Source organism: Penicillium cinerascens (assembly GCF_028974065.1).
Source record: "Penicillium cinerascens strain IBT 15544 chromosome Unknown contig_16_segment0_segment0, whole genome shotgun sequence".
NCBI lineage: Eukaryota > Fungi > Ascomycota > Eurotiomycetes > Eurotiales > Aspergillaceae > Penicillium > Penicillium cinerascens.
Window position 1 is genome coordinate 171,675 of NW_026695286.1, and position 12,873 is coordinate 184,547.

General features: G+C 55.3%; 4 protein-coding genes across 4 annotated transcripts; 2 read left to right on the forward strand and 2 right to left on the reverse strand.

Moving 5' to 3' along the window:
- Positions 1-482: 482 nt before the first annotated feature.
- Positions 483-3,034, forward strand: N7498_000057 (DNA cross-link repair protein PSO2; the record flags this gene model as incomplete). Its single annotated transcript, XM_058447120.1, has 2 exons — positions 483-1,376; positions 1,427-3,034. The coding sequence occupies 2 exons, from the start codon at positions 483-485 to the stop codon at positions 3,032-3,034; spliced, it is 2,502 nt and encodes an 833-aa protein (XP_058312531.1).
- A 543-nt stretch (positions 3,035-3,577) lies between these two features.
- On the forward strand, positions 3,578-5,186 carry N7498_000058 (cytochrome P450; the record flags this gene model as incomplete). The annotated part of the gene is made up of 2 exons (XM_058447121.1): positions 3,578-3,870; positions 3,938-5,186. The coding sequence occupies 2 exons, from the start codon at positions 3,578-3,580 to the stop codon at positions 5,184-5,186; spliced, it is 1,542 nt and encodes a 513-aa protein (XP_058312532.1).
- A 541-nt stretch (positions 5,187-5,727) lies between these two features.
- Positions 5,728-8,153, reverse strand: optB (small oligopeptide transporter, OPT family; the record flags this gene model as incomplete). Its single annotated transcript, XM_058447122.1, has 2 exons — positions 5,728-6,392; positions 6,449-8,153. 2 exons carry the CDS (start codon positions 8,151-8,153, stop codon positions 5,728-5,730), a joined length of 2,370 nt encoding a protein of 789 aa, XP_058312533.1.
- Positions 8,154-9,938: 1,785 nt separating this feature from the next.
- Positions 9,939-12,180, reverse strand: N7498_000060 (putative C6 transcription factor (Leu3); the record flags this gene model as incomplete). The annotated part of the gene is made up of 7 exons (XM_058447123.1): positions 9,939-10,711; positions 10,761-11,020; positions 11,073-11,510; positions 11,563-11,871; positions 11,918-12,024; positions 12,075-12,120; positions 12,173-12,180. The coding sequence occupies 7 exons, from the start codon at positions 12,178-12,180 to the stop codon at positions 9,939-9,941; spliced, it is 1,941 nt and encodes a 646-aa protein (XP_058312534.1).
- Between the last annotated feature and the right edge of the window lie 693 nt (positions 12,181-12,873).

Sequence of the window (12,873 nt, forward strand, 5' to 3'; positions counted from 1 at the left end):
GCGTGGAGGAGAACCCGCGGCATAACTTTTACTTCGCGATCTCAGCCCTGATGATCGCCCGAGACATTTCGCATTCTAAAGGAGCCTGTAATCAGAAGATCCTGGCTCAGCGAAAACGTTTGAAGGCCACGCGCTGTGGCCTATTGCCATGAAATGCCCATGATTCCGTTTCAATACCCTTGCAATCAACTCCAGATTTGGTTCTGGTCTGTTTTTTCTGGACATTTCGTAAGAATGTAGACACTCGGCCCGTATCAATCGTGGGCAGAAATTACCACGTGACTTCGTGTCGCGCCGCCCGCGTCCAGACGCAAGACACGCCACTCAAGTTTCTTCCTTGTCTGGCCGATGAGCGGCGCCCTGTACATACTCGACACGACCTTGCCGGAACACATGCCTCCCTGGTAGTCCGTCCTGTTCGCTCCGATTGACCTTGAAGCCGATTTTTTGTCCTCATACTTGCCGGTTTCACCCTGCGGGCCATGGCCGGGTCAACCGCACGGAAGGCCTCGACGCCGTCCAAGGGCTTTTCTAAGGCTAGGTCGTCCTCTTCAGCAACTCGCAACAACAGCATTTTGAACTTCTTCCAAAAGACTGATAGTCCGGCCGGTGCCACCTCGTCCCAATCTCGAATCACTCAATTCGTCACATCATCACGCTCTCCGAGCAGCGGCCGAGGGACCCCTACCTCACAGCGGAGAAACAACGTTGGAGATGATACGGCAAACGGACTGTTCTTGGAAGACAAGAAGGGTATAGCCAAATTTGAGCAAGCCGCGGTAAAGGTTGAGACAAACGATCGACCTCGATCACGGACGCCGGAGGATATTTGGGGCGACGTTCATGGATTTTTGGATGACGACCAACGGTATAACGAGAATGGCGCTTCGTTGAAGCGCAGGAAAGTGGATTCGCCGAGTGCACTGCTTGAGAATGGGAATACATCGAAGTCGGCTCAATCTTCGGCGCCGGCCAAAGCTAAAACCAGCGGCCCATTCATCGATGAATCGGATATCGAAGATGACATGGAAGCATACCGCGAACTGGATGAGGTGTCACCGGCCCCTGCGGCTGCAACAGATGATCCACTATTTGCACTTGATGAAGACCCGGTCGGAGACCCTCCTGCCGAACAGCCGCCAGTGGTAAGAGAAGTCACGAGCCTTACCGATGATGATGAATTCGCGGATTTTGACGATCTTGAAGAGGACGAGCCAGTAGGGGAAGAGTTTCGCGAGCGGCCGTGGGAAGACGCAGAGGAGGAGTTACGACTTGACGAGAACGATGTCGACGGCATGAATGGGGCCGATACAACGACCGATGCAGGTGTAACCTGCCCAATATGCCTGGGAGGGCTGGCAGGACTCAGCGAGACAGTATGTGCTTTCGTTATCATCAACCTTGACTACAGGCTGACTGGAGATAGGATGCCTCGGTTCATGTAAATAATTGTTTAGACGGCAAACCAAGCGCTACGAATATGCCAACCCCGGCGCCAACATTGATACCGTCGCCGAAGCCAGTACCAGTGCCGCCGGATCCGATAAAAAAAATGACCCGCATTGAACGCGCTGCCAACGCCCGCCCTGCGCAGCGCGACCCATATTCTCAAAGTACCGCAGGCGGACGATCGGCCTTCTCGAAAATGATGGCCGGAAACGCAGAAGATACCGCATGGGCCACGGCGGCGTCCAACGAGGTGTCTTCGCGCGGGAAGCAGGCGTATCAGAGGACCTGTCCGTTCTACAAGATCATGCCCGGGTTTTCAATCTGCGTGGATGCCTTTCGGTACGGGGCCGTGGAAGGGTGCAACGCTTACTTCCTCAGTCACTTCCACAGCGATCATTACATCGGGCTGAGCAAGTCCTGGTGCCATGGACCCATTTATTGCAGCCGGGCAACGGGCAACCTTGTCCGACAGCAGCTCCGAGTCGACCCCAAATGGATCGTTGATCTTGATTTCGAAACGACCTCCGAGGTGCCGGACACCGGGGGTGTGCAGGTCACGATGATTCCTGCCAACCATTGTCCCGGCAGCTCCTTATTTCTGTTTGAAAAGAGCTTCGGAAATGGACCTAATGCTCGACGACAGCGGATTCTCCATTGTGGCGATTTTCGTGCCTCTCCCGCACAAATTCAGCATCCACTACTACGACCTGACCCTATCAATGAAGCGACAGGTCGGCCGCGACAACAACGCATCGACCACTGCTATCTCGACACCACCTATCTCAACCCGAAATATGCGTTTCCCAGCCAGGAGGACGTGATCACGGCTTGCGCGGAGCTCTGTGTCCGTCTCAACCAGGAGGCTGGAGTGGCACTCGATCAAGGAAGCAATGGAACTGGCGGTCTGATGAACAAGTTCCTGTCCTCCGTGACTGGAAGTGGCCGGGCAACGGACCAGTCGTCGAAGAATGACGGTCGCTTGCTCGTCGTCATCGGCACGTATAGTATCGGCAAAGAGCGAATCTGCCTGGGGATTGCGCGGGCCCTGCGTTCAAAGATCTTCGCCACTCCACACAAGCAGCGAATATGCGCCTGCTTGGAGGACCCGGAGCTATCTTCGTTGTTGACCAGCGACCCCAACGAAGCACAGGTGCATATGCAGACGCTGTTCGAGATCCGGGCCGATACTCTGGCCGATTACCTGGACTCGCTGAAGCCGCACTTCTCCCGGGTGGTCGGCTTTCGACCCACCGGCTGGTCCTACCGGCCCCCGGCTGGCCGAATGTTGCAGAACCCTCCGGTGTCTACGGTGCTGCGTGGCGAACACTGGAGAACGCCGTTTACGGCACAGGACCTGACTCCGCAACGCGGAAGCACGCGGGAGAGCGCATGCTTCGGGGTACCGTACAGCGAACACAGTTCATTTAGGGAGCTCACCATGTTCTGCTGTGCGCTTAGGATCGGCCGAGTCATTCCTACGGTAAACGTAGGCAGCGCGAAGAGCCGCGAGAATATGAAGGCGTGGATGGAGCGATGGGAAGCGGAGAAGCGGCGCAACGGGCTGTTTCCAGCGGCGGAGTGGTGATAGACCGGGCACTTAGAAGCATAGTATAATCGTATACCCCCAGAACATCCATCATCTACTCTAGCCGCTCCGTCAAGCCACAATTCCAATGTTTTCCCCCCACATCCTCCGCCCCTCAGTTGTCGAGCAATCACATTCCCCGGAGAATTCAGCCGGGACCCCTTCCCATATCAAACATCCGTTGATTGGGAATCACCAAGTTCGGTCGCCAACGACGGCACTACGCGGTCCGCGGATCCACCTGCCGCCCATCGCCAGATACCGATGTCACTCCCGTTCGTCGGTTAGACCTCGGGGATCTCTCGACAATGCCTCGTCCAGTCCTTGCGCATAAATATCCTCATTCTTCCTCTGTGAAGGTGCGACCATGGACTGACATATACTGCGACTCTTCCCTCTTGGACATCCCTTGTGTTGAACTGGAGTTCACGGTTGACTTCCCACCTTTCGGTGATCGACCTTGCATTATCTCGTTCCCGCTTTTTTTTTCCCCTCTCTTCCTCTTTCCACTGGCATACTTTGCCCGCACCCCACACTCTCGCAATGCTGTTCTCGGTGGAGAACGCACCTTTCGTCCTCGTGGGCTTGGCCCTCGCCTATTTCTTGGTGCCCTATGTCCAGCGCTGGCGGCTGCATGATATCCCTAGTCCCGGTCTGGCCGCCTTCACCAACCTTTGGCTGTTGATCCAGGCTCGCCAGGGTAAGCGCTTCTTGTCGGTCGACAACGCCCACAAGAAATATGGCAAGCTCGTCCGCATTGCCCCCAGACACGTCTCTATCGCCGACGACACCGCGGTGCCGGCCGTCTACGGACACGGCAACGGCTTCCTGAAGGCGTACGTCATTCTTTACTTTTCTCATACGACTTTGTTTTCAGTACAATGCTAACGCATTGCTCTCTAGTGACTTCTACGATGCCTTTGTCTCCATTCGCCGGGGTCTTTTCAACACTCGCGACCGTGCCGAACACACTCGCAAGCGCAAGATTGTTTCCCATACCTTCAGCGCCAAGTCCATTGGCCAGTTCGAACAATACATCCATGGCAACATTGAGATGTTCGTTAAACAGTGGAATAAGCTCTCCGACCTGCAGGCCAACCCCAAGACCGGCTATGCCAGCCTGGACGCCCTGAACTGGTTCAACTACCTGGCCTTTGACATCATTGGCGACCTGGCTTTCGGTGCTCCCTTCGGCATGCTCGAGAAGGGCAAGGATATCGCCGAGGTCCGCAAGAGCCCCAACGACCCGCCCAAGTACGTCGCTGCCGTCGAGGTTCTCAACCGTCGCGGTGAGGTCTCCGCCACTCTGGGCTGCATGCCGTCCTTGATTCCCTTCGCCAAGTATATCCCCGATCGTTTCTTCACCGAGGGTCTCCAGGCCGTCTCGGACCTGGCTGGTATCGCTATCGCCCGTGTGAGCGAGCGTCTCAAGCCCGAGGTCATAGCCAACAACACTCGTGTCGACCTGCTCGCCCGCCTGATGGAGGGTAAGGACCACACCGGCAACTTGCTGGGCCGTGAGGAATTGACCGCCGAGACACTCACTCAGCTCATCGCTGGCTCCGACACTACCTCCAACACCGCTTGTGCCATCCTTTACTGGTGCCTGCGCACCCCCGGTGTGATTCCCAAGCTGCACAAGTCTCTTGATGATGCCATCCCCAGGGACATTGACGTTCCTACCCACGCTATGGTCAAGGATATCGATTACCTCCAGTGGGTTATCTGGGAAACCATGCGCATTCACAGTACTTCCGCCATGGGCTTACCCCGTGAAATTCCTCCCAACGCCGCCCCCATTACGATCTGCGGTCACACCTTCGGCCCCGGTGACGTCCTCTCCGTGCCCAGCTACACCGTGCACCGCTCCAAGGAAGTTTGGGGCCCCGACGCTGAGGAGTTCGTGCCCGAGCGCTGGAGTCCCGACCGCCTCACTGCGCGCCAGAAAACCGCCTTCATTCCTTTCAGCCATGGCCCCCGTTCATGTGTTGGCCGCAACGTCGCGGAGATGGAGCTTCTCGTCATAGGCGCTACTGTCTTCCGCCTTTTCGAGTTCCAGATTGAGCAGGATGGTCCCATGGAGACCCGTGAAGGCTTTTTGCGCAAGCCCCTTGGCCTCCGGGTTGGCATGCGCCGACGTGTCGTTTCTTAAAGCGATTGCATGCATTCCACGGCGATGTGTGTTTAGGATCGGGTCGGAACCTAGGGTGGACCTTCGGGATCTGTTGATCCTGTGTTAGTGGATTGCCGTGTGCAATGACTCGATATGACAGTGCATTGGCGGGTCGAACCATTCGCTGCCAATGCTGATGATTCATGTTTGTTGAATATCCACTTCCGCTTTGTGCAACTTGAAAATTGGTGACAAGTTGACCATGTATATATGATCCTTCAATATTTCTTTCTTCTTCACATCGGCTCTATGTCCAGCTTCCAATAGAGACACGCTATCCCAAACCCAGGGCTACAATTGACTCAAGAGGCCCACCCCCAAAGGACCCTGACAAAGTGGACTGAATCGTGACATATATTCATACTCATAATTAGTAAGCTCCCCGAGAACCGAAACGAGGACCTCCACGACTGCATTCATAATCTGGTTGCGTGCAACGCTGATGCATTATTAAATTCACATACAAGTGTCACCATCGCTCTGCGTAATCCAGAAAAATATCCATTCCCGTGAAGCCCCTTTACCATGAAGTCGGGCCGAACTTCTCACCCTTGGCAAGCGGAACCTGGATGGCCGTATCGGTTGCATCCATGGTGCTGGCGGCAATCTTTGTCCCCCACCACGAGGGGAAGTTGGTGCTCGTGAGGTCGAGAGTCAGGAAAATCAGGATTGTGCACAGGGCAAGGCCAACGTCCAGACCCGCGGATAGAACGTAGTTATACTGCATCCACCAACCGCGCCAGCGGTCACGAATGAATTTGTTGAAAACAAAGCCGACGATACCCCAGCTGAGGTAATTTAGAGGTGTCGCCGGGGGAATCAGATTGGCCCCGCTGAAGATCAAGGGGGCGCTGAGATACCGAATAGGGCTGCGAGGGAATGCCCGTGCACCGAAGTAGATCACGATTGGCAAGATTAAACCAGCGATCCAGAAGAACAGCATTGGTGAGTACATCTGGCCAACGGAGAAGATGCGCTGAGGTCCGATGACACCCCAGATGACGGAGGCGTTGAAGAAGACGCGTCCGTTCGGGCAGTTGTAGTGGTTGGCCTGATTCTTTTTGCAAACGTCTTTGATGGCGCCCAGCGCCCAATTCATCGTGGCGATCTGCACGAGGGACGACCACACAGCCGCGACCATTTGCGCAGAAAAAGTGACGCGAGGAGGGACCTTCATATAGTGGCCTGGAGAAATGGGAAGTTAGTGGAAAAGTTGGACCAAGAAATGATGGGCAACTCACCAAGCTTCAAGTCCTGGGTAAAGTACAATCCCTGGTACATGGTAATGTAGCCGTAGGTTTTGAACAACATCATGGCCATGGGGCGACCGGGCTGCATGTATCCGACGATGAACTCGGTGATGACGTTCAATCCGATCGAGATGTTAGTCGAGGCCATGATAATTCCCAGAGGAACGAACCATACGGCCGAGATGAACAGTGCAATGAAGAAGGCCCACCAGCTCAAGTGCGTGGGGAAGCCCAGGACCACTCCCAAAGCCATGGCAATCATGACGAGGAACACGGCGATGTACCACCAGATTGGGACGGGCTTGAATCGCGACATCAGGCGGTTGTGAACGTCCTCATCCTCTCTGCCAATACGACGGAAACGGGCCCAAATATCGGTGCCATGGAAGAGACCGGTGTGAACGATGACGGCGATGATGCCGGCGAACGACAGGCCATAGCAAAGGGTGAAGGTGGTCGATAAGAACAAGGGGGAGTACTGAGAATACTTGACTGGGTCAAAAGTATACTCGGGTGTCAAGATCTTGCTGACATTATATAATTGGCCGGTGTTGTCGTAGCTGTTCGAGTCACTGATGGGGAGGTGCTGGAAGTAGAACATGCCGGAGAAGTGGATGGCCGAGGTGACAATCCAGAAGAATATGACCATGCCGATCAGGGTATTGGCTATGGCGTACCACGGGGCAATCAGAGGGCTAAAGTTGAAGCCGGAGATCTGAGTCCAGTCGAATGTCATGGGAAGGAGTGAGATACCGGTCCAGCCTCCGAACAACTGGTTGATGACGGCGTTGTTGGGCTTGATAAAGGTCACCCAGGCGAAGACACTGAGGAATGGAGCAATATATCCCGGGAACCAGTACCAGCAGAAGGATCCAATCATGGTATAAAGGAACAGACGATATCTTCCAATCGACCATCCGGCCGTCTTACGTGGATCCGGCTTAGAGTGGTCATGCAGCGCCGAGAAGAGGGCCGAGTTGATCAGAGTCGCCGGCCAGATCATGGCTACCGGCTCGACCAAGAACCTGGTGAAGAAGCCAGCCATACCGAAGCCCAGCATCTGCGTCGACATACACATGAAGATCTCAAAGGCCCAGCCAAAGTTTTGACCGTAGAACGCGCGCTGTGCGAGCAGGACGTCCGTCGCATAGGCGGCACCTCCTCCAAACGTGGCGTTGGCCATGATGACCACAACGGCGTGTTCCTTCTTGCTGAATCGGCCAGGGTTGAGGTCAAATGTGTGACCGAAAACGGTGAATTTCTTCTGGGGCATGAATCGCTCCCAGGCCTTGCCGACTGGGTAGGCAACGACCTGGGCGATGTAAGATGGAATGACAATGTAGGGCTGGCGCATGGAGAACAGCATGTTCAGCGCTGATCCAATGGTTGCAAACAGCAGACCGATGACCCAGGCACGAATGGTGTTGCTGTGCCCGCCCTCATCGATGTTAGGAACAGCGGCTCGCACCTCTGGGTAGGGCGAGTTGTCGATGAGCTCGTGTGCAATGCCCAACTGAGTATCCTTGTCGGAGGTCTGGAGCGCCTCCTCCATCTCATCAACCACATCATCGGGCAGGTTGGGGTCCCAGTGATGGTGGTCCTTCAAGTTGCGCAGCTGCTTGAGGACATTATCCGGCGCGGTGTCGTCGATCGCGGCGCCGGAGGTGACGGCGATATTTGGTTCATTCTTCGCCATGGCGAGCGGGGAGCGCAGTCCAGACAGCAAAAGATCCGAAGTAGTCGCAGGTGACACGATTGAGGGAAGAAACAGGGGGCAAAGCCAGAGAAGTTGACGCCGATTTAAAAGCACGCGAGGGACCCCAGATTAGCTCGAGGCCGACGGTGGTCCGCGTTATCACTCGCAAGCAACATCTGAGACCGGATCCGGTAATGGATGTTACCCGGGAAAGAGGCGTAATCGCAGCAGACAGGGCTGGATATGATTCGAGCCGTCGAGAGGGGGGAAGTGAAGAGCCTGGACTAGAAAGAGGCGAAAGTGCCGCTAGTCTGGTTAGTCCGGTTCCTTTGGTTGCTAGTTGCTGGTTAGTTGCTTCTTATCCCGGCAGGTCAGTCCGGTCGAGGGTCTGTTCCATCCAGAAAGAGCAGATACAGATACAAGGGAGGGGCAACCCGGCACAAATCAGGGACGTGCGCAACACCGAGATGCAGGAAGTCTCGGTTGCACACCTGTGCGTAGAATAGCAATGGACTGAAGTATATCGCTCGGGCCTCGTTGGCGCGAGTCAGGGCGCGTATCGCAGGGTTCCTCCGGTCCCGTTGCACTCGCCATCCTTCTAGACGTCGTACGCTCTTCTCTATACTCCCGATGAACGAAAACCGGTCAATTTGAGCCGGATGGGAATTTGATAACGGAACGGGAGTAATTGGCCGATCGATCGAGCGTGTCAGTGATAAGCCGACGCATCTCTATTGTGGGTGTGGCCCACTTTGTGTTTATCTTAATCACTAGCGCCGCCGCTAATTCCCTGCGCTGGCTGGAGATAACATCTTTGGTTAGCCCGTCCCGGGCGCCACCATAGCGGGGACCAGACTTCGGAGGTTAAACGTGCGACTCCAACTCCGCGCTTGTCCTTGTATTCCCCGCTACTCCGACGGCAGAGACTCTTGCCCCGAGGGGGGGCCATGTTGCCTTGCGCTGATAAAGAGATGCAGAAGTGCCGATGTGTAGGAATGAAAGAGTCCATATTCTAGGGTTGTTCCATGCGCCCCCCTTGTTGCAGTGGCCGTTGCTTCCTTCATCCGACCGGCCTTGCTGATCGGCGTGAATAGAAACACGATTGGGTACGTCCTGTGAAACACGACTGACCTGGAATTGCGGGGAAGTCTCGCCAAAAGGTGACCAGGTGGCACTAACCTTCGGGGTCACCCCGATATCTCATTGGGTCACAAACGTATCATGTTAGGGTATGATCCAGGCCAGATAGAGAAAGTCGGAGCGTACCAGGTGATAGGATATTACTAGATGGTATCGCCTCTTGCTCTCGCATTGAGGCCCCCTGATTCGAGATCGCATGGGGCTTTCACCCCTGCCCAGGCGGAGCGCAGGGGAGATGCATTGCTTAGTTTAACCGTAAGGCACAGAGAACCCTCCCAGTTAGAATTTACACTTTCCTAGAGGAGAGACTCCAACGCCAAACCTGGAATTGTGAGGTATCAGGACCCTATGAGCGCCTGCGCAGTCCCTGGACCCGTGCGGAGTAAGGGGTTGATGCGCCACAGCCATGTCACATCCAACTCTGGTCTGTTATGAATCCGACCGTGCGCGGGTATTCCAGGCGCTTTGTATCTCTGGCTGTATCTCTTGCGTGCCACATGGACCCATTCATGATCCCTGACGGCGTAATCGACGGATCCGGGGGTGTGGCGTCGGTGACCCTTGGGCCTGAACGCCTTTGTAAGTCGAGGGACTTCTTATTATATCGAGTCGAATCAAATCAAATCATTACAGTCCAATAACCATTCAAAGCAGGTTGTTCGTTGCAGCCCAGTTGGAGGGGAGAGGATCCAAGGAGAACAGCGCATCATCCCCTAGTGCCCACTCGAAGTCGGCCAGGAACTGCTCGTCCAGATAGAAGGCATCGTTTCGCTCAGGTGTTCCAGATACAGCTGTTGCACCGGTGATCTCTCGATTGGTGTCGCTGACTGGCCTCAATCCCGCATCCGCCACGCCCGAGTACCGCGAACGAGCGTAGGCGTTGCCCTGGGCTGGTTCCACCACGGACCTCACGCTTCGAGAACCGGGATCGAATTCGTCACGCCACCACCAGACCACGTCTAAAATGGGACTCAACACCAGGCGGCTGCGGATACGTAGAGAATTGTACTCGCTCCCGTCCATCTTGCGGAATGCCTTGTTGCTATTCCAGACTGCCTTCAAGACAGTCACCGTCTTGGCGGCCAGGTCGGCGCTGTCAACCGACATCTGCTGGGCTAGGTTGATCGCCGCAAATAGGCAAGCGCGCGCACGGCTAGTTTCGAGGCCCTGAGAGGCCGCGTTGCTCTTGAGGATCCGGAGCAACGACGTTGAAGCGAGGAGTAACGCGAACCCCATCTGTACGGGTACCATCGACAAGAATCCGACGCGATCAGAGAGTAATCGGATGTAGTCGACCAAACTGCACGCGGTGACGAGTATGCGCTGGTAGCATCCACTTGAGACCGATGTCGGGTTCTTGTAGAAGTGAAAGCTCTGAATGGCCATTCGGCACAGAGCCGTGTCGAACCTCTCGTCGTCTAGATCTCCATGTTAACGGAGGAGTGGAAATGGCACTGATCGACATACCAGTCACCGTCTGTAGCTCCAGGTCATCCACTTGATCTTCATACATGCGCAGAATGATGTCCAATGCCCGCTCCTGGTCTGGCGACATGGTTCGCATCCCGTTTTCCATGGCTGCTTCGCTACACTTGGCAATAAGCTCCTGGCAGCGAAGCTTCAACGCCATCCAGGGCGCGATCTTTTCAAACAGCACCTGGCGTTGTGCCGGATCTTGTCCAAGATTGCCGAGAGCTCGTGGAAGCTGACCCTTGGTCACACAGACCCTATTGAGAATCAGCGAAATGTACCCTCAACGTGACTTCTCATGAAACGAACCGTTGGTAAACAATCACCGAATGCGCCCACAATTCTGAACGACGAAGCAGGTCCGGTTCGGAGGGAGCTGCGATCTTGACGCGAGAGAACTCGTGGCTGGACATGGGGATATGGAGACCATTCTGCATCGCAATGTGCAGTAGAATCCCGCCCATCGGGAACGTCACATCGGGATGGTCACCCTTGGGAAATGGCCAGGTTAGAAGAAGTAGAATACCTTGGATGGTGTGCGACGGCGGTGACACCGACAAGGTAGAGAGCAACGCCATCTCGATGATGCTACGGGCCAGCGCCATCAGAAGCGTCGGATTGCGAGAATAGGCCCGACATGCCACACCGATAATGGCCCAGAAGAGGAACGGTGACTGTTCATAGTATGTATTCGGCCGCGTCTGCGGGTCGAGAATGGGAAGAAATTGGGCATAATACCGGAAGAAGCTGCATGACAAAATCAGTATTCGACTGAACCATCGGTGTCACTTGAACGTACAGCTGAAAGAGATCATCGGCCTCCTCTCCGCTGACCTGGATGCCGTTCAGGGTGCGTGGCTTGGTGGTATCCCCATCCAATGCCGGTACCGGGGCACCGTTCTCCAGGCCGGTCGGCGGAAGGAGCTGCGGCGGGTACGAAGGAAGAGGCTGGGGTGATCCCGAGAGCGCATCGCTGGCAGGTGTATGCACGCCCATCTCCGCCGCCGCGGTCAGAAGAGCAATCGGCGACGGGTGAGGACCGGCCGGCTGCGAGGCTCGAAGCTTGCGTCGCAGATCCTCTGATTCCCGTTCGAGGTCGGAGATGCGCCTTCGGAGTTAGTCGCGTTTGAGTGAAAGTTTCTCATTGAACATACTTGCGCTTGTGCTCTCTCTTGAACGGGTCGGATACGACGCAGGCTGCGTTGACTTTGCGGCACCGAGTACATGGCTCGTCGGGATTCAAATAGACGTCACATTTGGCCTAGTCTGGTTAGGACTGTGGCAAGAGGAGGCCATACAGAGGAGAGTGACCTTTTGCTGGCGGCACTCGGTGCACGCTTTCTTCCCTTTCTTCGGCCTGCGAAGCGCCATGTTAGTGGAATGTGGTGAACAGACAACGAGACTCTTACGTCTCCATGAGCTCAACTAGAGCCTGCGATCAGGAATAATAGCGAGACCGGGAATTGGGGGGCAGGAACCGTATGAAGTCGAGACCAAGTCACCACCGGAGATCCCGGTGCAGGGATTATGGGCCCATCCCGGTTCCGGGACTGACCGCTCATTGGGAAACCGCTTTGTGAAGGTATAAACACCTCTCCATCTCGCTTCTCTGCTTCTTGACCTCTCGACTTCTTTTCATTTGGATCGTGAAAGTGAAAATTACTGAAATTACCGACATTTCTGAAGTTCCAATACGGAACGAGCGGTGCACGGTTCGAGTACTTCCAGCGACTCCGACAGTGTCACAACTGTTCGCGCAGGTAAAGCTTGTACAACCTTAGGAGCCATCCTCGGTGTTGCGCAAGAGGGTGTATTACCCCGAGGGGCACAAGAGGCTCAATTTGCCGAGTTTTCAGGTTTGCAGAAAAGGCCGCTGCACCAGCACATCGTGTCACCTTGCATCCATCCCGCAATACCCAATCTCTTCGCTTGTTCTGGTTCGGTCGGGTTCTTCGATCCGTGTATCCACGGGTGGAAGGGTGTACTCGAAGCTTTCTTCCAAGTCGCGGCTCCCTGGTCAAGGTGCATCGCGACTGGCGGCTGGCTGCCGCTGCGGTGGATTTTTCCATGTAGTCCAGGCCCTGCAGAGTATTTGTCATTGTGTGAACTC